Source organism: Mustela nigripes, chromosome 10, assembly GCF_022355385.1.
Source record: "Mustela nigripes isolate SB6536 chromosome 10, MUSNIG.SB6536, whole genome shotgun sequence".
Classification (NCBI taxonomy): Eukaryota; Metazoa; Chordata; class Mammalia; order Carnivora; family Mustelidae; genus Mustela; species Mustela nigripes.
Window position 1 is genome coordinate 62,214,613 of NC_081566.1, and position 23,910 is coordinate 62,238,522.

At 47.0% G+C, this 23,910-nt stretch overlaps 1 protein-coding gene and 1 long non-coding RNA gene across 4 annotated transcripts; one reads left to right on the top strand and one right to left on the bottom strand.

Annotated features, from left to right (window-relative positions):
• Nucleotides 1-1,143: 1,143 nt before the first annotated feature.
• Nucleotides 1,144-23,910, bottom strand: LY9 (lymphocyte antigen 9). 3 transcript variants are annotated; one of them, XM_059413503.1, is made up of 10 exons: nucleotides 23,688-23,910; nucleotides 19,423-19,752; nucleotides 13,699-13,974; nucleotides 12,874-13,203; nucleotides 11,397-11,666; nucleotides 9,874-9,972; nucleotides 8,893-8,946; nucleotides 5,418-5,698; nucleotides 4,976-5,047; nucleotides 1,145-2,116 (listed from the first exon to the last, which is right to left on the bottom strand). In XM_059413503.1, exons 1-10 carry the CDS (start codon nucleotides 23,806-23,808, stop codon nucleotides 2,048-2,050), a joined length of 1,902 nt encoding a protein of 633 aa, XP_059269486.1. In that variant the 5' UTR covers nucleotides 23,809-23,910; the 3' UTR covers nucleotides 1,145-2,047. The 3 variants fall into 3 exon arrangements, with proteins under 3 accessions (XP_059269488.1, XP_059269486.1, XP_059269487.1); XM_059413504.1 differs by lacking the exon at nucleotides 9,874-9,972; XM_059413505.1 differs by lacking the exons at nucleotides 9,874-9,972; nucleotides 11,397-11,666 and having other exon boundaries at nucleotides 1,144-2,116.
• On the top strand, nucleotides 11,879-13,692 carry LOC132025775 (uncharacterized). Its single transcript, XR_009406688.1, has 3 exons — nucleotides 11,879-11,993; nucleotides 12,220-12,738; nucleotides 13,507-13,692. It is a non-coding gene; the product is annotated as an uncharacterized LOC132025775 (long non-coding RNA).

Consider the following 23,910-nt stretch of genomic DNA (forward strand, 5'->3'; position numbering starts at 1 on the left):
GAGGCATTCTAAATTTCTTTTCTGAGTTAAATTTTTGTGTCCCTTCCATATTCTGTACTTTTCCTCTCTATAGCAGCCAAAGGGCACTTGTGTCCATCAGTAAACACAAGTCTGTTTAGTTCCTCCTGGAGAGGGGCCTGGATTCCTTGCAAGTTATCGGTGTCTTCCAGCCTTGTTCACACTGGAGCAGAGGATCCCAGAGTCCCCAGACCCCAGGCCATTCAGTCTCATGGAGCATAGCCACAGCTTAACCTTGTTCATCTCCTGCCCTCCTGATCCCTCTCCCCTCGGGGCTTGTTGGCTGGCTAGCTAGCTTCCTCCTGGAGACAAGTGTGGGCGGACCACATTTTGGAGCAGGTGTCAAGGGTAAAAACCAGGAAAACATACGCAAAAGGAGCCTGGGGGCTCCAAGGCACATACTGGCAACTCAGCGCTCGAGTCAGGAGTTTGGTGAGCAGAGGGAGCTGGAAACGATGGGAGCAGGAACAGTTCAGATGAACACCAGAGACACTGACACTGACCCGGCCTTTCGTGCAGCCTGAGTTGCAGCTTATTAAAGGAGCAGAAGAGACCCCGTGGTTTCTCCCAGGACTTTTGGGGATGCTGTATTCTAGAGTGTGATAATGCACAGCATTATCATATTGTGTGTCTTTACTGAGCTTCTGTAGTAATGCCTTACGAGGATAATTATCCGTGCAATGACCAGCCAGTGAAGAAGCAGAAATTAAGCTCCTGCTGTGTATAAAGCACTGCTTGGTCCCCGGGAGGAACCACTGCAGGACACAGAAAGCATACGGACTCCACAGGACACATGCAGGAGAGCACAACAGCAGAAGCACAACGTTAAGGACATATGTGAGCTTCTAGGTGCAGAGACACAAACGTTCACTACAGTGTCATGAATGTAAGTCAAGGTAGTGCAACGTACAGGCGTGGGGATGGGGCGGAGCCGCAGCTGGGGGGAAGGAGCGATGCTACGGCTGGACCTGACGATGACAGGAGAAGTTCTTTGAGGTAAATATGGGAAGCTTATATGGAAGAGGCATTGTAAGCACTTACAAATACATCAAGAGAGTGATACCCATATGTAGTTAAAAACAGAAATCCACAGGACAAAGAAGTATAAGGTAAAAGCAACGACCCAGTTCACTCCCTGGAGGCAGCCACTGATAAGGACTTTGTCTTTCCTTTCGGATCTTTTGTACAACTATTCGAGCATATAGATACACGCTTCTTCTTCATCTAACCGGTAGCCTGTGATACACACTGTCCTGGGCTGCTGCTTTGTCCTTTGTCCTTCCACATTAGCACATACAGGTCCTCCCTTCTTTCCTTCCTCCTTCCTTCCTCTCTCTCTCTCTCTCTTTCTAAGATTTAATTTGTTTATTTGACAGTGAGAGTGAGAGTGAGAGAGCACAAGCAGGGGGAACGGCAGAGGAAGAGGGAGAAGCAGGCTCACAGGTCAACACCCCAGCCGAAGGCAGACGCTTAGCCACTGGGCCCCAGGCCCCCCTGGTCTTTCCTTTCTTTACAGAAGTGGCAGGGCTTGCTGTCGCATGGGTTCGCCATTACACATTTAACCACATTCCTACTAAATGGACATTTAAGTTGTTTCTGTCCTTTTATTTAAAAAGCTACTACAGTGGACATGATTTTACAGGGGTCTTTGTGTCCATGAGTGAGAATATCCATTGGATTCATTTTAGCAGCTGTTTAGAAGATGGGGTGAAGGTCCAGGGTCCTTCCAACAACGTTGGACCAGTCGTGGCAGAATCCTGAGTTGGTGCCTCCAAACTGTAGAAGCACACAAGGGGACGGACGGAGCAAGGACTTCTTGAAGGCCGGGGACTCCAAGACTGAGCCTGTGTCTGATCTATTCATAGATTTGGGAAGTCACAGGGGTGGGGGGAAGGGGGCGTGTCAAATTCAGGTATCTTGGAGACACTAAAGGCAGTTCTGAAGTGCTTCTGTCTATAAGAGCTCCAGGCCTTACACCTTCCAGGAGATTTTCCAACTACAGGGAGAGAAGCAGCAGCTGCTTTTCTTTTCAGGTGAAATTTTCATAGGTAGGGATTTCAGAAGACTCGGGATCATTCTGTTGTGGTGGTGGCACCCCCTGTGAGCCAAAAGACACAAAGCATATTGTTAACAAAGCCCGGGAAGCCCTGGTTTCCTCGGCCCTGTGCTGCTGCGAGAGGAAGGTCCGGCCAGGCTAAGACTGGTCCGTGCTGTAGAAGTCAGGTCAGATGGACTGGCCCTGGGATGGAATAGTCCATCAGGCCGGCTGCAGGCATTTCTGGAGAACCTCATACTGGGAAGCGGGCAAGGCTCTCTGTAAGGCAGATAGAGGGCAGTTTAGTGCAGCACGTTGAGGGGATACAGAAATGCAATAAAAGGCCTTGCTCTCAAGAAGCTACTGTCTAATGAGCTCAGTCTCTGCCCTGGCTGGAGAAGCAAGACAAACATCTAGAGAAAGACATTCCAGGTGGCAGAGGTTCTGCCGTAAAGTAATGGTTCAGACTCTCAGACTTCACGTTCCCAGGGTTCTGAGGACTCTTCGTTCAGGGAAGACCCCAAGGAGAAGGTGAGGTGTGAGCTGATGCAGAGAGGAGGGCCGGCCGGGCGTCAGGAACAGCTCGGGAACGGCATAAACCTTCGAGATACCGTGCAGAGACAGTGTCAGAAAGTAATGGCTCAGGCAGGTTTGAGAAGTTCCTGACCAAGTAGGCAATGACAGTCTCAGGGGACCCAGAGTGAGGACTCGTGGTCCTGAAAATTCTGAAGGCAAGGGGTAAATTCTGTCAAGACCCCAGCTGAGGAAACACGCCTCTGTCCACTTAGGTTGTGAGTGAGGGAGTCCCTGGGGTGGTGTGTGAACCACGCAGGACCCACCAGACCAGTGGTGACTCAAGGCCGTTCTGAAACTCCGAGTAGGGACTGATGTCCATGACTTTAAGATAGACCAGTAGTGACCCAAACACAAAGGGCCAGGTTGGAGTAGAAAGCAGCTTTGGGAGTATAGTGTAACGTACAGATGAGGTCTCAAGGCCACAGGCGAAGTACCTTGTTGGCTAAGCATAGGCGACCTTCCACAAGGCAGGACATGCGTAGACGATGGCTGAGCAGAGCTGCATACCGCACAGATGCTTACCGACCAAGTTCTAGCCACCTTTTAAGGTCCAACACAAGTTAGTTTTTTGTTTTTGTTTTTTCCCATGAAGTCTTTCCTGTCGACCTCAGTGCAATGATACCTCCCACTTTCAATGTCTGGAAAACCCTTGGGAATGGCACACCTCACAAGTAGTATGTAGAGTGTTTTCATTTCCCTTCTAGGTGATTGAATCTTCTCCATGCCTCTTCCACTGACAGCCAGATAAGATAACAGGTCTTCAAGGTTAAGGATAGTGCCTTCACCGTATCTAAATCCCATAGTATCTAGCCTAATTCTAGACACACTCAAGATGTTCAATAAATATCTATTGATTGACGCATCAATCACAGAGAAGTAGCATAACTGAAAACCTTTGAGTTTTTCTTTTTTAAAATCTTGTTTGCGGGTGCCTGGATGGCTCAGTCCGTTGAAAGTCTGACTTGATTTCGGCTCGGGTCATGATCTCAGGGTCGTGAGAAAGGGCTATGTGCCTGGCTCTGTGCTCAGCAGGGAGTCTGCTTAAGATTCTCTCTCTCCCTCTGCACCCTCCTTCAGCAAAATAAGCAAATAGATCTTTAAAAATTTTTTGTTTGGGCATGTTAAAACAAGGAGGAAAAACAGGGAAGGAATTCTGGGGGAGATCTGAAAACAAAAAGTATATATGAACTCAATCTTTTCAGGGAAGTGAAAGCGGAGCAGGCAGCTGGATTCAGGTCAAGGTTAATTGGTTAAGGTTATTCAGGATTATTTTAAAGCTCTTTGTGGTTTTTATTTACTTATATATATATATGTATTGTTTTACAAATATTTTATTTGAGAGAGAGACAGAAGGAGAGAGGGAGGGAGAAGCAGACTCCCCAGCTGAGCAGGGACCCTAGTGTGTGGCACAGTCCCAGGACCCTGAGATCACGACCTGAGCCGAAGGCAGATGCTTAACTGACTGAGCCACCCAAGTACCCTGTATTTTTATATTTTTAAAATATTTTATTTATTTGACATAGAGAGAGAGAGAGGGAGAGCACGCACACAGCAGAGGGAGCAGCAGAGGGAGAGGCAGGAGCAGATTCCCCCTGAGAAGGGACCTGACGTGGGGCTCAATCCCAGGACCCTGGGATCATGACCTGAGCCGAAGGCAGAGGCTCTAACCTACTGAGCCACCCAGGAGCCCTCTTTCTGGTTTTTAATACTGAAAGTCCAACTACTGTCTGTATGACCTTAGGCAAACTTAGCTTCTGCGAATCTCAGCTTCTTTTGCTAGAAAATGTGGATGATAACACATTTGTAGAGGTGTCCTAGGGATCACATGAGAATATGTTTGTCCATGTTTTATAAACTTGTTATGAAAGTTAGTTCTTCTTATTTAATGGTAAATTCTACCATTAAGGGACCTTTCAACATCACAATAAAACCAATGTATTATAGTTAATAGCACATTTTCCAAAAAATCTTGACATTGGACTATTGGCTAATTTCCAGTTGTTTTGGGAAATTGCCGTACTGGTGGATTAAGGGTTGGAAGTAAATTTGGAAATATACATAGATCATGCAGCATTTGTGTTTATAGCTTCTCATTCCGGTCAGTGTTAAGAATAATCAATACAAAACATTATTAAATCAATTAGAAACATTCAGCCTTTGGCCAAACAGATGTGAATCAGAAGTATTTGTTTAAGCATTTCTGTTGACCCTGGAGTGTGTCAGGGGGATGTGTAGTGGAGAGAACTTCAGCTCCTTTCCATGGGGATCTAGGACTTTCGGTTAAAATGGTCTGTGTAATAGTTCCTTGCTTTAGGAACCCTGGGATACAGAGAAAACTGTTCTCACCTTCTGAGGTATCTGTATACAGCTGTAGACTGTGGCTGAACTCTCCTTCTGCTCAGGAACTGGGGTATTTCCCTGTAATAGACCAACATCAGAGTATCTGTAATCACCAGATAAGAGCTTTCCAGGGTTTCACGTTCAGCCCTTCAGGAGAGGGGATACCCCACGAGGTTTAGGTTTCATTCAGAGGTTGGTGGCTGCCTCCGTGCAGTGGGGAAGTGCTCTGGGTGCTCCCACCTCCCTTATCAATGGCCCAAGATTGGGAGCTGAGGATAATCACCTTCACTCCAAGGGACCCCAAGGTTTGGTGAACATGGATAGAGCCACAGCTATCTGCCCATGTGCTGCTGGTTCTGGCCCCCGTTTGGAGGGACTAGTCATCACAGTTATTGGATGGTTCTAGAAGTGGAGGAGGAGGGAAGGTGTACTGATCCAAAGGGCTCACCTGCAAGTTGACGACTATTTGCATATACACTGTGTTGTCCTCAGGTGCAGGCACCGTGCTTTCTGGAGTGACAAGATCATACTCTGCTTGCCCCTCAGGTGATGAGTCAGATCCGTTGTCCTCCTGAGTGAGCAAGTCATACTCATGGTGCCTCCCAGCCTTGGGTATGCCCGAACTCTCCCGGTCCTTCTCCATTGTTTCACTGCTGTCAGAGCTGCTGTCGGAGCTGGGCCTGTGCTGTTGCTGGGCAGTCTCAGAGAAAGTGTCCAGCTTCTGACACCCTTGGGAGAGCATAGTGCACGGTGTGTGGTCAGTAGTGAGTTTCGAACACATTGTGTGGCTGGGTTAGAAAGTGTGCCAGCCCCTACCTCTTTCTTGTTTTGTGCAAGGATCCGACCTGCTCTGATCTCTACTCCAAGTGAGGCCTAAGGAACTGAAAGAGAGGTTGTCCTGTGTCCCCACAGCGGACTCTGTTCTACTCTCCCTTCCTTCCTCCTTTCAGGGATTCACTCATTTCTCTTGGGTAAATGTTCATGGAGGGTGACACGGGCGGGACTTAGCAACGCTCTGTGAGCCAAACTGGCTCTGCGGGCTAAGCCACCCTGAGTGCCACACTGTGTGGTCTGGGAAAACACAAAGAGGCCATTAGACCTGCTCTTGAAGGAGGACACTGTCCAGCAGGGGGTCAGATCCATACGGAGATCAGTGAATGCAAGCCCGGCTCTGGCAAGGGGGACGTGACAAGTGTCAGGAAAAGGTGAGGACTTGGTCTCGGGTTAGGAAGCAGAGAAGAACTCAGGAAGTTGGTGGGATTGAGGTGGGCCTTGACGGAGGGCTGGGATTTTGATGAGTGACAGGCTGTCGTTGGTTGAAGAAGCAGTATGATCAAGGTGTTCAAAACATTTAACAGGTGCAATGGATGCAAGACAATCAGAGTGGGCCCCTGTGTTGAACAATTCGTTGGTACACCAGGTGCATGTTTAGCTGCCTTTGGGGACACATCAAGGGGACTATTTGGTCTGAGTGTAGAATAATAATGGTTCACACGTACCAAGTGCCTTATATGTATCAGACAGCATCCTAAATACTCCATCCTAAATGTATTCAGTCTGCATGAAATCCCATGACACAAAAACTACATTTATGTAGCCCATAAGGGTTAAATATTTGCCCGAGTAAGCGGTGGGGTCAGGATCTGATGTTCTTAGCTAATACTCCAAACTAATACTCAAAACCTGCATAGGAAAAACGTAGGTAAAGGGTGGTCTGGCTAAAGAGTGAATGAGAATATAAGAGTAATTACCACCTCTTGAGTGCACAGTGTTGGCACTGACCCACTCAGTACTCACAGCAACTCTAAGGACTGGGCGCACTTATTTTCAAGGTAAGGAAACCGATGCATAGAGATTGAAGTGCCCAACGTCACTTATGAGCAGAGTCAAGATTCAAACACAGGACCGCCTGGCCTCAGAACACACACACTTGGCCCCTAGGTTTTAGTGACTTTTGAATAACAAACAAAGGCCATGAGGAGCCATTGATGGCTTTAGAGCAGTCAGAGTTGAGCTTTGCAAGGTAGTGAGCAGAAGGGATAGAAAAGAGAAACCCTGGGGAAGGAAAGGCCAGTTAGGAAACTGTTATACTTTTAGGGAAGAAATAATAAGGAATAGGAATGTCTGTTAATGAGGACTAGTTAAATAAATGAAGGTACATCTGTAGGATAGAATAAATAGGAATCAGTCTTACATATGTCAGTGTTACTAGGATATTCTGTTAAGTTAAAAAAAGCCAGGTTCAGGAAAATGCTGTAGATTGCTCCCATACGTGTAACTAAAAGAAAGGCACCTACACACACACACATATACACAAACACATACGCACAAACCTATTTAATGCCCATAAATGCATTAAAGACCCCAAAAAGATTTAGAAATGCATCTTAACGATGAAAGTTCTGGGGGGAGGGACCAGGAGATTGGGATTGGGAGGGAGATTTAATTGTATACCATGAGAATATACGATTTTTCAGTTAAAAAATCCCTGCTCAGTAAACAGAAAAATTGTGACACAATGAACCTTGGTAGTGACCAAAGATCTGGAGAAGAGGGCACTTTGATTCCGTCTGTCCTTCCTTCCTTCCTCCCTCCCTTTTAAAAAATAGATTTTATTTATTTGACAGGCAGCGAGACAGCCAGAGAGGGAACATAAGCCGTGGGAGTGGGAGAGAGAGAAGCAGGCTCCTCACAGAGCAGGAGCCCAACATGGGACTTGATCCCAGGACCCGGAATCAGGGCCCGGGCTGAAGGCAGACGCCTAACAACGGAGCCACCCGGGTGCCCCAAGAAGAGGAGACTCTGAAGAGATGCTAGGGAGGTTAGAGAAGCAGACCTTGGGAGGTGCTGGGAGCGAGGAAGATCAGGGATGGCAGTGGTGTCCCCAACACTTCCTTACTCCCTCTCCTGTGCCCAGATCACAAAGGCACAATGGCACAGGCTGGGGGAGACCAGGGTCTTCCCCCAGGTTGTGAGGAAGGAGCCGGTGAGAACCTCCACCCTTACCGTCATTCCTACTTCTTGGTCCCTTTCTCTTGGTAATGTTTTCCCATCCCAAAGGCCCACACTGTTGGATTCCTTGAGCTGCCGGCATCCCACCCAACCCCGCTTTCCATCTCTTCGGGGGATCTCTTCCACGAGAGGTTACATGGTTTTTTTTTTTAATAGCAGGGTTTGTCCCAGTGGGGGGAGTTTGGGAATTCCTTAGAATTCCAGAGCTTAGAGTTCAGGGTGGTAATGGAGGATACGGAGCCATGGGAAGCAGGGGTGGTAAGACGCAGGCATCTCATCTCAGCACTCCAACGCCTATCAGGACAATTCTACTTTTGCATACTTTGTGTTGTTGGGATGTTGCACCGTATTTTGTTCAAAGAAAGCATTCCTTAGCTTTTTTAAAAATTGGAAAACCACTGCCTCAGGGATGTTCTTGGGCAATAGGTGTCCTATGAAATCTTATGGGTTTTAATTTTAAATAGGTTTTAGTTTTGCTCCTGCTGCAAATTTTACCATTCTATCCAGCCTTTGTTCCTCCATTCTTGGAGTGAGGAAAATAACTCCATCCTCATCGGAGCCCACATTTAAAGGATGATAATGCCGGAGGAACCCTACAGATCCCAGAGGCCAGGCCGCCTCCCCTATCTCTGGTTATCATGTTTCTGGAGTCCGTCCTGGCTCTGATTTCTGTTCCCCAAACTTTCTTTCTCCAAGCCACATAACTTCTCAAACTTTAACAAGCATATGATTCACCTTGAGATGCAGACTAGAGTTCGGTATCTGGGGTGGTGCCCCAAACTGGAATTTCTAACAAGCTCCTGGGTGATGCCCCGTGTTGCAGATTGACAGATCATACTGAATAAATTGTCAGGCTTTGGAGCTTCCATCTGGCCCAGGGACCCCACAGCCCGTGTCATTGGTGATATTACCTGGTGCGTCTGCTGGGGTTTCAGTGGAGCTGGAGCTGGAGGCTGGGTCTGAACCTGACAAACCAAGGTAGAGAAGACTTAGCAATAGGTCTGTTTGGAGAGAGACGTGTGATTCTAAGTGACAAAGGAGACGGGGAGAGATTTCCAGAGACAAACACAAGAAAAACGCTCTAGGGAGGGGGTGAACCCTGACATGAGTAGGAACCCACAGGACAGGTGGCCAGAGTCCCAAGGTCATTTTCAAATGAAGAGAGGGCCCTGGAGCCTCCTGCCGTCCCTCTGTCCCCTCTGTGGTGGCCACTTCTCAGGTTCGTTTGCGTCTTGTAGGAATTGCTGCAGGGATCTTATGTGTTCTACCCAATATGCTCTTTCGGGAACTGTTCCATTTCCCCTGCAATATGAAATTCCAAGGGAGCTGCCAATCATAATAGCTAATCCCGCTGGCCACAGTAGTTGGTCCAATCAATGGTCACATGAGCCAAGGGTGCACCAACCAGAGATCTTTCAAGTCGGAGTTGAAGGGAAACATCTTTTTTCTCTTCCTGGTGGCATATCTCTTAGTAGATACCAGCCTGGAGCTACCAACTGCTGTGTTGTGGCACAGCCCACCCCCATCCCTGCCCCTCAGCTCAAAGAGTAAAGTAAGGGTGAGAGATGGAGGGCCCTGATTTTTAACTCTCTGGTAACATTTGTCCCTAAGGCCAGCTCCTTCCCTTTCTTCCCCAAAGATTGATTATGTGAGTCCCAAAATAATGAATCACACCTTCTTCACTGCCCCCCCAAAGGTAGTTTGAGTTGGGCTTCAGCGATTTGTAACTAAATTTAGAGTCCCAACGAACAGCCCTCTCCCACATCAGGAGGAGAAGAAATGAAGTTTTGGGAGAGTAGGGGTAAGAGGGGACCAGGAGAGGGCAGACAAGCCTCCGAAGGTCCCAGGGATGTGGTCTGGTGCTGGCACGTGCAGTGATCTCAGAAACCCACATGGTATTTTTTGCTTCCAAATGTACCAGATGAAGATCCCAAATAACAGGATGCTGGCTATCAAGAGTCCAGTATAAAGCTCTGTGTTCCTCTCAGGCCCTTTGAAGAGGAAATGAATGACATTAATACAAATAATGACAAGAAGGTTGGAACAAGCAATGGACAAAGCATAATGTCCATCTTAAAAAAAAAAAAAAAGCAAAATGGCCTCTTAAAATCTCATGCTATCGCAGGAAATATTCCTTTTCATTCATTCATTCTACAACTATTTATTGAGTAGGCATTGTTCTGGGCTAGAAATTATAGCAGTGCTTAAGGTAGACACTGTCCCTAGGTAGAGAGATAACATGCTTTGCCCAGTGTCACAGAGTTTTAAATACTTAGACAGGATTTGAATGTAGGCTGCCTGGTTCTACCTAAGACATGCTTATCCATCACACTACACTGCTCCTCTCTGTAAATGGTGTAAGGGCAGTTCTAGGCTCAAGACGGAGTCAAGATTTCTACCTCGTAGGGCTCTAAATCCATCTGCCAGCCTGACCTAGAGTTATCACCTCCCAGGTAAACCTCTCTTTTTCTACTTCCTTCTAGAACAGAACAGAGCACAGAACTCAGGGTTCCACTCGTGATTTTGTTTTGTGACATTGAGCAAGTCCCTAATCCTTTCTGAGTCTCAGTGTCTTCATGTAACGGAGGATAGTAAGGGTATTTGCTGTGTAGGATTATTGTGAAGCTAATTATGTTAAAATGCGCATGGTCCTAGAATAGTGCCTGGCATCTAGGGAGAGACCCTAGGGCTTCCTTTCTAGCCACTCAGAGTCTGTGTTCCCTCGTGGTCTGCCTTCCTTCACCGATCCATTTCAATCAACTCATCTCCACTAACTTCCGACACTGTGCTGTCCATGTATGGTAGCCACAACCCATGCTCTAAGCCCTTGGAATGTGGCCAATATGACTGAAGAACTAAATTGTTTACTTTATTTAATTTCTAAAAAATTGAAATGGAAATAGAAACATAGCGATTTAATTTCTTATTGAAAAATGGTAAGTAGGTTTGGGACAACTTGGATATGTAAAGCTATTTTTTTCAACTGTCACTTTTATGAAATCTGAATACAGACGGAATGCTTCCCATGGAAATTTGTCATCTGAACGGAGATGTGCTGTTAGTGCAAAATCCATACTGGATTTCAGAAGCTTAGTACAACAAGAAATGTAAGTTATCTCAACGGTAATTGTATTGAATATAATCCAAAACGGTGATATTTTGGATTTAGTGGGTTAAATAAAACATATTATTAAGGTTAGTTTTACTTGCTTCTTTTGACTTTATCTAATGTGGCTATTAGAAAGTGTGAATGACACGAGGGACTCCCCGTTATATTTCTGCCGGAATGTCCTGCTCTTGCCCACTCTTGTCCACACTCTCTCACTGCATTTCATAAAGAACCACTCAGACTGCGAACACTTGGATACCAACGTCCCGGTCCCTGAAGTCTGGCTGAGCAGAGATAAACGGTAACCTGGACAGATGTCGCCAGGAAGAAACTGCTGGGAGCTGCTGCTGACAGGGTTGCTGGCGATGCATGTGATGTTGGGGTGATTTGCACCACGTGTCCAAGAGACATTGAGGTGAGGTCCCTCTTGGGATTCGAAGGTTCCTTTTTGTAGGGGGGCCCATCTGTATGTCACGTTGTATCCATTGTCCTCCACTGAGCATGTCAGGTTGACCCTGCAGATACCATCCTTAGCAAGCCCAGGATGCCAGGTAATTTTTGGCTTCTTCAATCTCCCTGTGTGAGGAGAAAGACAGACCTAATGTGGAGTCAGGCCTGCCTGCTGGGCAGTCACCATGTCCTCACTCATTCAGAACACACTCCTGAAGTTGGGTGTTGGCACCACCTTAGGGCTGAGAAAGTGCCTCCAGGAGTCATAGGAATTTTGGAATGCACCTGGCCTTTCTCTTGGCAGCCATGGAATCTCAGACATACCCCTTCACCACTATGGGCCTTTGATGCTCAGATGTTAAACAAAGGAGTCAAAATAAAAACTGGAAAAAGAAAGACATCACATCACTCCATAGCGTACCCTGTGAAGAACCAGCAAACCCGTCAATACAGGTAGGTACAACGTCTCATGCACTCTGAGGACTTGAAGGCTTACCTGTTGAGGTTCCATCATCGGCCATCTTTACTCAGGAGATAAAGGGTGAAGAGCTGAGTGCCGCTCTGACATAGAGTTAGTGCTCAATAAGTGTTAGCGATTTTAAAAGAAATATAACACTGGCACTAGTGATTCCTAATTTATTATTATTTTCACTTAATCTTCTTTCTCTTCTTTTAATAGTTGAGTCATGGCATGCCATAGATGTGGACTAGCTGACTTCCAGCATATTCTAACAGGACCATGCTCCGTGAGTCTCCATAGATAAGTAGACACCATCAAACCCAGGCAGGGGATGTGATGACCGTGTCTGGGTGGTACAGCTGAAGCAGGTGGCAAATGTAAACCCAGCTGTCAAGCCAAGCTCCTGCAAGGCCCAAGCCTGAGGAGAAAGACTGCAAGTTCTGTCCCTCACACTCGGGAGAGCCAAGCAGCCATCCCTCTTGGAGGTCAGAGGGTCTTTGGATACTAAAGCCTTTCTCCTCAGTCTTCTCTTTGTCCTCTCGAGCCTGCTGTGCCCTTATCTACAAGGATACTCTTCTATAAAAATGCGGGTGGAAGAGCTCTGAGATCCACCTGACAAGCAGTGCAGGACAGGGACAAGCACTGCAGGTTGGGTGGCGGAGGCCAACCTCGAGCTTAGCAGAAGGGGGACTTGGCAAGCAGTTCCTGCCCAGCTGCTGGCTGGAAATTTTCCCTCCGGTGAGTTGACTTGTCTGGACTCAAAAGCTGTGCTAGTGATCTGAGGTATTTGGGGAGGCAGGGAGAGGAGCAAAGAGGAAGGAGAAACATCCCAGGGGAGGAATGTAATGACGAGTACTCTGCTCAGAAACTCACCATAGACATGCAGCGTGATGTGTTTTGTGCTGATGACTCCGGAGGCCTGGGAGCACACGTAGGCATGGTAGTGGCCAGCATTCTCCATCTTTAGCCGGCCAATCATCAGGGAGTAGTCTTGGCTGGAGTTCATATTGGCATCCTTGAACTTCGTGAGTGGATCAGCTGTTGCTGCTGCTCTCCGCTCTTTGCTGATAATAGACGTGTTGAACATCCAGATGACGTTCTCTCCGGCGTGACTGGCCGAGAGTGTTAGGGGCAGGGTGACTGACTCCCCCAGGATCCCCACTACTGTCTCCCCTATCGACTCTCCTCCGGAGGGTCCTGGAGCTGCAGTCAGAGATGAGACATTGGGGCTTCAGTCATTGGGTCTCTTCCCTAAACCCTCAGCCTGCCTGAAGGAGATTGAAGCCCCAGAAGCTCTCCTGCCCTCACCCCCTTTCCCTTCCTCTGACAAGGCCTCCCTGCTCGACACTTGTCATGGACAGTCATGGCTCTGCCTTTTGCACACTCAGGCCTCCCTCGCCCTCCCTGTCCTTCTGAGGAGACCGCGGGGGATACCTCCAGCTAAAGAAAGAACAAATTATATCTCTTCATCCATCTTCCCTTCCCTTCCCTTGCTTTATCTTTAAGGTTTCAGAGTTCCCTGGGAGCTCCCAGGTGCCCTGCCAGTCTCTCTCAGACCCCAGAGGGTGAGAACAAGATTCTTCAAGCCTGTCTTCGTCCTCACTCCACCCGTGTCCTGCCAGAATCCTGGCGGTTTAGACTCCATGACTGCTCAGACCATCTCTGAAATCCCCTGGAGGGCCCAAGTGGAGCCTGTACCTATACAGAACTGCCGGGCGCGGACGGGGCTGGAGGTGCTCTGGCTGACCGGGTTCCTGGCTGTGCAGGTGTATTGCAGGTCTGGGTCACACAGCGTCCAGCGGATGATGACAGTGGAGCCCTCCTGCGATTCAGAAGCCTGCGTGTCCTGCAGGGTCCAGCTGTACAGAACACTTGTCCACGCCCTCTCCACAGAGCAAATCAAGGTAACGTTGCAGGAGCCACTGTCGGACATGTTCACAGACTTCACGATGACTTGAGGCTCCGGCACCTGCTCTGTAGGGACAACAGCAACAAGGAGATTACTCAGATCCCTTCAGCAGCAGGACACAGCTGGGAGAAGAGGCTGGTGATGATAGAAGACCCAGGGACAGAAGGAAGAGCCAGAATACCTGTTCCAGGGGAAGTTTTCTCTTAGTTTCCCCCGCAGCCTGGACTGAGTGCCCCTCTTCTACACTCCCGTAAATCCCCAAAGAGTGTTACCTCCATGACTCAGCGAGACACCAGTCCGATTACTCCTCTGTCTCCCCAACAGTACATGAACTCCTTCAGGACAGGGCCAATGCCTGTGCCCAAATACTAACACCCGACTGGCCCGTCCTTGGAAGTCTCTCTTGCATGTTTGGTGAATAAATGCACAAATGAATCAGCCCCAAACTCTGTGCAGCAGGGAGTTCTGCCTCTAGAATTTGGAGTTGCTTTTGTCTTTTGGTTGGAATTTATGGCCATGGTGCTTTCAGACCTTCTTCCCGGTCCTTTCTTTCCCTTTTGTTCCATTTCCTCTGTCCACAGCGTGTGTGTGTGTGTGTGTGTGTGTGTGTGTGCGCGCGCGCGCGTGTGTTTGTGTGTTTAAGTGTGCTTTTTTGGGGGAATTGATAATACATAAAATTGAAAGGATACAAAAAAGCGTACATAGTTTAAAAAGCAAGCTTTCTTGTTCCCAGATACTTGTTTCCTCTCCCCAAGAATTATGCTACGAACTTCCTGTTGATTTTTCCAGAAATATTCCAGATATAGACACACACATGATAGTATACTATATAAGTATATGTATACTAGATATTACTATTATATATACTGTATATTACTATTATATACACACACACTGTCCTGAAGGCTTTAAAAATTTAATTATATGTTGGCTTTCTGGGGAAGACGGCAGAGTAGAAGGACCCTAAGCTCACTTGTCCCATGGATACAACTGGATAACACCCGCATCCATGTGAATAACCCAGAAAATGCCCTGAAGACCGGCAGAACTAAGGCTCCACAGCTAAATGTATAGAAGAGGTCACCGCAAAGAGGGTAAGAAAGGCAGAGGCGCAGTTGGGAACTTATGGACCCACAGGACCGTCCACAGGATGGAGGGATAGTGTGGGTGCAGAGGACGGACAGAAACACTCTCACACAAGGAAGAGGAATCCTCATAACATTTGGTTTGGAAAACCAGAGGGGCCTGATTTCGTGAGTTCTTACAATCAGCAGCGGCTTAACACCTGGAACTTTAAAAATGGGCTGGCTGGGCTCTGGGAGGGGGAAAGGAAACTGCATCCCTGTCTATAAAGAGGCAGCACAACAAACAGCACTCCCCCTGCCCCCCAGGACAGTAGCAGCAGTTTGAAAAATCACCTGGAATATGTGGGAAGGAGACTTGTTTACTAATCTCAGAACATGTTCTGGAGGGGCAGAGATCACGCGCAGACTTCTCCAGGAACAAAGGAGCTAGAGGACATCATTTCCTTCCCCTGTCCCCACACCACCTCGCTAGACACATGGACACCTGTGGGACCAGTACAGTGCCAACATGCAATACCTAACTTGCTAACAGCTCACCCGACCCCTGCATTCTCCTGTAGACATACCCCTCCCTGTCATGCCTCCTTTGCAGACCTGCTCCCACCGCAGACTTGCACACCCCTTGCTAACACCAGACACCTTGCCCTCCACCCAGCCCCCGCTTCTGCAGATTTGCTTCCTGCAACCCAGCTTGCCTGGGTCCCCTTTGCTACAGGTCCCCTCCTGCAGCCTGCTTGGAGGGGGAGAAGCAAAGCTTGATACACTGCCCAGCTTGCCCCTGAGTTCTCCTGTGGTCCTGACTTGTCCAGTGTGCTCCCGGCCAGAGCCCATCCAAAGTAGTGCCTCAAACCTGACAGTGTGCAAGCAGTGCCAGCAGGGGCCAGCACTCCAAAGTCCCAGGCACTTCCCGTCCCAGGGGGAAGGGAAGATGAGATGACCACACACAACACACACACATACACACACACACAAACACACACTCCAACATGGCCACAGCAATGGGTTTGGGACCAACATCTGGTCTGAGGGCAGGCCCTGTCCACCAAAGAAAGAGTCTCAGGGAACAAAACAAGGAAATCACTCTGTAATTCAGTGCTATTGCATTTCTGGCAAATGTCTGCTCTGACTCCACTCAAGCCCAGGCAGCCCGCGACTGGCCACTAACAACACGAGCACAAATAGCTCTTAACCCACTGAGCCACCCAGGCCCCACATTGATCTTTTCAAAGAACCAGATCCTGGTTCCATTGATCTGTTCTGTTGGTTTTTAAACTTCTCTTTATTTCTGCTCTAATATCGACGATTCCTTCCTTCTACTGGTTTTGTGTTTTGTTTGTTCTTCTTTTTCTAGCTCCTTTAGGTGTGAAGTTAGGTTCTTTCTTTGAGTTTTCTTGCTTCTTGAGGTAGGCCTATATTGCTATAAACTTCCTTCTTAGAACAGCTTTGGCCGCATCCCAAAGATTTTGGACTCTTCCATTTTCCTTTGTCTCCATGTACATTTGATTTCCTCTTTGACTTCTTGGTTGACCCATTCATTGTTTAGTAGCATGTTATGTAACCTCCACGTATCTGTGTTCTTTGCAAATATTTTCTTGTGATTGATTTCTAGTTTCATAGTGTTGTTGTCAGAAAAGATGCATGGTATGACTTTGATCTTTTTGAACTTGTTGAGACTTGTTTAGTGTCCTAGTATGTGACCTACTCTGAAGAATGTTCCACGTGCACTTGAAATGAATGTGTATTCTGCTGTTTTAGGATAAAATGTTCTGAATATATCTGTTAGATTCGTCTGATCCAATGTTTAGCCAGTTAAGGGTCTGTCTTGGGCCCAGGGTCTTGGGATTGAGGCTTTCATCAGGCTCCCTGCTTAGCAGGAGGCCTGCTTCTCCCTATCCTTCTGCTGTTCCCCCTGTTTGTGCTGTCTCTTTCTCTCTCCAATAAATAAATAAATAAATATTTTTTTAAAGAAAGAAAATATCAACAATATTGATAAACCTTTAGCGAGTCTATGGGAGAAAGGAGGAGGAGAGAAAGAGAGCGAGAGAGAAGACTCAAATAAACAAAATCAGAAATGAAAGAGGAGAAACAATAACTCACACCACAGAAATACAAAGGATTATAAAGAATATTATGAAAAATTATATGCCCACAAATTGGAGGATCTAGAGGAAATGGACAAATTCCTAGGAACATATACCCTCCCCAAACTAAATCATAAAGAAACAGAAAATTCCAGTACTGGGTATTTGCGCAAAGAATATGAAAACACTAATTTGAAAAGATATATGCACCCTTGTGTTCATAACAGCATTATTTGCAATAGCCAAATTACAGAAGCAGCCCAAGTGTCTATAGATAGATGAAAGGATAAATAATATATATATATAAAGAATATATATATGTGTATATATATATACATATACATGTGTGTATATGTATATATGTGTATATGTATGTGTACACATACATATACACTCACATACATGTATGCATACACACAAATATGCACACATATATGTATATACATACATATATACACATATGTATATACATACATGCACACATACATATGTATGTATATACACATACATATACACAAATATATACATATACATATATATGCACACACATACCTACATATACAATATATATATATGAGTATTAGTAAGCCATAAGAAGGAATGAAATCATTTTTCTAAAGATTTTGTTTATTTTTTTGACACAGAGAAAGAGACAGCAAGAGAGGGAACACAAGCAGGGGGAGTGGGAGAGGGTGAAGTAGGCTGAGCACGGAGCCCGATGTGGGGCTCGATCCCAGGACTGTGGGATCATGACCTCAGCCGAAGGCAGATGCTGAACAATTGAGCCACCCAGGCGCCCCATGAAAGGAATGGAGTCTTGTCATTTGTAACAACATGGATGGTTCTAGAGAGAATTTTGCTAAGTGAAATCAGTCAGTCAGAGAAAGACAAAAACCATATGATTTCACTCATATGTGGGATTTAAGAAATAAAATGAACAAAGGAAAAAAGCACAAACCAAAAAACAGATTCTTAACGACAGAGAACACACTGACGGTGCCAGCGGTCGAGTAGGGCATGGGCGGACTCAGGGAGGGGATTAAGAGCACACTTCTCAGAACCGGCCGAGGGTGATGTACGGAAGTGCGGATTCACCATAGGGCACACGTGAAGCTAACATAGCACTGTGCGTTCCTGGTGCTGGAATTAAAACAAGCTATCAATGTGACTTAGAAATTGCTGCAGGTTGGTACATATGGAGCTCATTCATTCTGTTTCTATTCCCTGCAAAGTATTCCATTTCTTTAACATATGCAGAGCACTCAACAAATCAATAAAAAAGGTCAAACTACCTGATAGAAAGGTCAAACTACACAGTTAAGCTGAACTGTGTCTTCCCAGAGTTCATATCTTGAAGCCCTAATTCCCAGTACCTCAGAACATGATTTTATTTGGATATAGGACTGTATTTGGAGATAGAGGCCATTACGTTAAAATGAGGTCATGAGAACGGTCCCTAATCCAAAATGACTGGTGTCTTTATAAGAAGAGGAGATTAGGACATAGAGGACACAGACAGAGGGATGGCCATACAAGGACATATCAAAACAGGCAGCTATCTGCAAGCCTAGTAGCAAGGTCTCAGTAGAAACCCAGCCTGCTGACACCCTGATCTTGGGCTTCCTCTCTCCAAAACTGTGAAAATAAGCTTCCGTGGTTTAAGCCACCGAGGCAGTGGTATGTTGTTATGGCAAACCCAGCAAGCTAGCTAGTACAGATGGGTGAAGGGTATTAACAGAGTTGCAGAAAAGAGAACACAAATGGTTTAAAAACACATTTTGGCTGTGTTTTCACTCTGACATCTGTATTTATGGAACTGCATGAAAAGGACCAACATGGTGGCCCTATTTGTCCTAGAGAGATAAACACCTAGGAAGAAAAAAAATCTGCTTTTAAAAATAAAAGATTAGGGGCACCTGGGTGGCTCAGTGGGTTAAGCTACTGCCTTTGCCTCAGGTCATGATCTCAGGGTCCTGGGACTGAGCCCACGTCCAGCTCTGTGCTCAGCGGGGAACCTGCTTGTTCTTCTCCCTCTGCCCCTCCTCCAATGTGTGCTTTCTCTCTGCCTCTCTCTCTCTCTCTTTCTCAAACAAACAAACAAACAAATAAACAAATAAATCTTTAAAAAAAATAAAAGTTCGGGGTGCCTAGGTGGCTTAGCCGGTTGAACATCTGGCTGAGTCCAGCTCAGGTCATGATCTGGGTTCATAAAAGTGAGCCCTGCGTGGAGTCCGCTCAGTCTCTCTCTCCCTCTGCCTGCCATCTTCTCAAAATAAACACATAAAATCTTAAATAAATAAACAAACAAACAAAATACTAAAACCCATGGAAACTCTCGGGAACTCACCATAGACGTACAGTATAAATGTCTTGTCAGTGGTGACTGCAGAAGTCTTCCGGTTTATCTGGGCTTTGTAGGGTCCAGCATCTTCCAAAGTCAGGCTGCTGAGACGCAAGGAGTAACTGTCCCCGCTGATGTTTAGTCGGTCCTGGTAGCTTTTGGCTGTGATGAAAATCTGTTTTTCTGCAGTTACGAAAGCAAGAGTGCCTTGGGGACCACTCCAGGCGACATTCTCAAACTCTGTGTCTACTGAAATGTTCAGGGGGAAAATCACCAAACCCCCTAGAATCCCGGGCACCACTGCTGAGGTTGAGTGCTTTTCAGAGGCTCCTAGCCCTGCAGAGACAGAAGAGGGATTTGGAGAAGAAGTAGCTGGACTCCTCAAGTCAGCCTTCATTCATTCATTCTATAAAAACATACTGGGAACAAATGACAGATGTTGAGAAATGAAATGAAATTCCTGCCCTCCTTCCTCTAGGCTCATTGCCCAGCAGAATCATTCCTTCATTCCCTCACTTAAAAAACACTCTGTCTGATAAACGCATCTACAAAATCAGTTAAACAGACTTTCTAGTTTTCTGTCCCAATGTGGAAATTAGGCTGGTGACTTGGGGTGAGTTTTTGAATTGCTCTGAGAATCAGTTACTCATCTAGAAGACAGAAAATGTTCACACCTATGCTATCTTCCTTTAGGGATATGGTAGAGATGGAATAAAATAGGTTGCTGTAAACCGTAAAGAACAAAGCAAGTAAAAAGGAAGCATATTTTAAAAAACGAGACGGGTTGATGAGTGGCTAGCAGGGTGGATAGATGGACAGGCGTGGGGGAAGGCAAGTGATGTGAAAGTAATGGTAGCGCCAGGGTGGGAAGCATGGGAGTGTTCGTGCAAAATTCTTTCGAGTTTTCTCTGTGTTCAAGAATTTTCATAATAAAACGCCGGCCACAAAAGGACCATTTCTCATCTCTATCTCACTCTTCCTTTCCCTCATTGTCCAGGGGATCTCAGACTGGCTTTGTCTTGGCCAGGGAAATCTGGTCTGTCCTTAGGAACAAGGTTTGGGGTTGGGAATAGTTACGTAGCAAGGATTCTGCTCCTGATTTCCTCATCTCGAGAAAGACCCAGATCCCTGATGTACATTGTTACCATGGCTTCCATAGGCCCAGCATCGGTCCGAGGCCGCTCATTTCCTTGCAGGGGCCCTGTGAGTGTCTGCTGGGGGACCTCAGTGTGTATTCCCAGATTCAAGAGCTTCTGAGGCTCTGGAGAGTCCTCTGATCAAATTTGATCCAGATCCAATCAGATGGGTTCAGGACCCAGATTACTCCAGGAATCTGCTTTGAAAGTAAGTAGAAAATGTTGGAGAGAAAGGAAAATCTGAAGCCTGGAGAGACGGGAAGAGACTGAGGTGTGCTCTGAAGGCCCAGAGTGTACAGAGTTATGCAGGTACACAGATGAGACCCCTAGACTGGTGTAGACTGGTGCAGGGCTGGGGACCGGGGCGTGATTCTCTACCCACATCAGCCAAGCACTTGGACCTTGTAGGGAGGTAGCTATGAGGATGCAGGACTAGGGACCTTGGACAAGTTAGTCTAGGTCAGTTCAGGAAGATTCTAGGGGCAGTCAGAAAGCAGAAACTGGGTTCGTGTGATGCTGCTTTGAAGTTACTCGAAAGAGAGCTCTTCACCTCTGAAAGATACTGTTTATGATTCCTACGACAACTAGCACTGTGTAGAAGTGACCTCATTCAGTCCTCAAAATTACCTGAAAATAAGCTCATGTTTACAGAAAGGGAGCTAAAATTTTGGGAGTTTTAGCCACTTGTTTAGATGACAGGTTGGTCAGCTGCAGAGCCCAGATTCCATGTACATGATGTCCCAGAAGGTGGAGGCCGAGAGCTCTGACCACCTTCCATCCCAGGAACCCAGAAGGGCCGGAGTCTTGGCTGGGCACATATGACGCACCCGTGTCTCCTCACATCAAAGCAAGGCGCACAGACTGTCAGCAGGAGAAGAGAGCTGTGGTTCGTGTGCGAATCCTGCTACTGCTGCAGCAAACAATGCTACGATGCTCCGTGACTCCCAGTGCAGGGACAGAAGTCCCAGGCATCAGCCATCTTATTTTGAACTATGCCATTTGGCAAATAATAAAAGGGTGTACAATGATTGTGATAACTGAATTTGGCTTCCCCACCTTCAATAGTTTCCAAATAGTGCATTTAGTGATTATTATAACAATCAACTTCTCCCAGCTACATGCCAAGTGCTTGCTTACAGATAACATTTTTCAGGTACAAGAGAGTCTTGCATGATATGTCTTACTAATCACATTCTATGTTTAAGAAACTGAGGCTCACACAGCTAGGAAACAATGGAGCAAAGATTTAATTTCAAATGTTTCTGATATTTGTAGGGGCAGAGGATGGGCTGCCCTGAGGTGGGCCACTTTGGCATGAAGACTATTCCAAACCGAAGGCAATCAAGACCATGTGGGCTCCAGAGAAACTTTTGCCTTTGCCTGAACTACACAGAAGAATCTGAACTGGGGATCTTTCCCAGAATAAGGGTTACCAGCAGAGATGAATTTTATCTGAGTGACCGTTCTGCACGGCAGGACAAACCTCTAATGACCGTACATCTTCTGTTCTCTGCACTGCCCTGTGAACTGCCCTCCTTCCCTCGGAGGTCCCAGACCCCTGCCGCCTTCTCCTTCGTCTGGGATGACGTAGATACCTCATTTTGCCTGAGGGTCTTTGGAATTTCCTTGTCTGTGTGGACTCCTCACATATATGTCATTAAATTTTATTTTTTTTTTTTCTGTTAATCTGTCTCATGTCAACTTGGTTCTTAGTCCAGCTAAAAGGACCTTGAAGGGGACAGGACATTCTTTCTCCTTGACATACCGAAGTGGAAGAACTTTGCACCCTACTGCCTCCCAAGTTCCTGAAACCATTCCCTGGAGACACAAAGGCATCAGAGAAACTCCCTGCTAGACCAAGACAGTGAAGTTTGAGGTCATCCCCAATCCGCGGAGCTAGATAGAGGGAGATGCCTCTTTACCTTGAAATTTACTTGTTGGTCATCTGAGGCTTGAGTGACATTAGATGGTGAACTTCTGGTTTATCCAACACAGCCAGGTAGCACCCCAAGAGTTGGGTGTGACTACAGGGAACCATGATGCTTGTCATGTTTTCATGGCAAGCAAAGATGAGATGCAAAGTGAAAAGAGATTAGATCGGAACCCAGCCCCAGGGTCTCGGCCCTGCTCCCGAGCATGCATCTGGAGGTTTTCTAGAGCTCCCCTCACTGCCACCCGTCCATCCCCCTGCACTCAGATCCCTAGGCTAACTGTGCTACCCTCCACGGTCCTGAGGAAAATCGTATTCCCAGAGGGACGGTAGAGGTCACTGTCCCAGGGGACTGAGACCCTCCCTGGGGTACTGAGTCAGCTCTGCCCACTGGCCATGCTGCTGAGAGATGTTTCCAGAAAATAGCAGGACTTGGGCCTGGACGGGGAGGTAGGATGTGGGGAGAAAAGGACATTTGGAGAGAAACCACCCAGCCCAGGGCCCCCAGGCCATCTCCAGACCGCAAGGGAAGCCCCCGGTTTGGGACATCTGACGAACATGGCAGATGTAGAAAGAAGTTCCAGCAGTTCAATATGTCCCCAGAAAAGGGGGTGGCTTGTCACCAGAATTTTCATGTATCTCTCTGTGGATTTTATCCACATTGTACAGGGAACAAGCTCATCACTCAGCATTCCTTAGCGGGAAAATGTCAGAGTGAGAGGAACATAGTTATTTGAGAGTTATTTGAGACAGGGGCCAGAACGTCACCTACTCACAGTGAGTGACTATGCACAGGCTGACACACGCACACGCCCCCCCCCCCCCACGTACACGCTCACACACGCACATGCTCACACGTACCCGCTCACAGATGCACATGCTCACACACGTACACGCTAACACGTGTACACGTTCACACACGCACATGCTCACACGTACCCGCTCACACACGCACATGCTCACACGTACCCGTTCACAGATGCACATGCTCACACACGTACACGCTAACACGCGTACACGTTCACACACGTACATGCTCATGCCTGCGTGCACGCACATGTACATAAGAATAACGTGGAACCCACAGACGAACTATCACAAGGAGAGGAGTTTCTAAATTTTACCAACAAGAACTCCGGCGAACAATGTGACCAGCCCCGGAGGGACACCGCCAGTGAGGGGCAGTGGCCATAACGGGGACTTACCCACTGGCAGGAAGAGGAGACGGGTCCAGAGAAAGGAAAAGAACATGTGTGTCTTGGTCTTCTGTGGTTTACTGGAGGACGGGAGAGCCGAGTCATCCGGGTGTCGCTTGGGGCCTGCCATGATGATTTGTTTGTGGATCTCCGGCTGAAAGAGGAAGCACTTACGTAACACAGAGTCCTGTGCACGCGTGTGTCTGGTTGGGCGAGCGCTGTCTGTAACGGG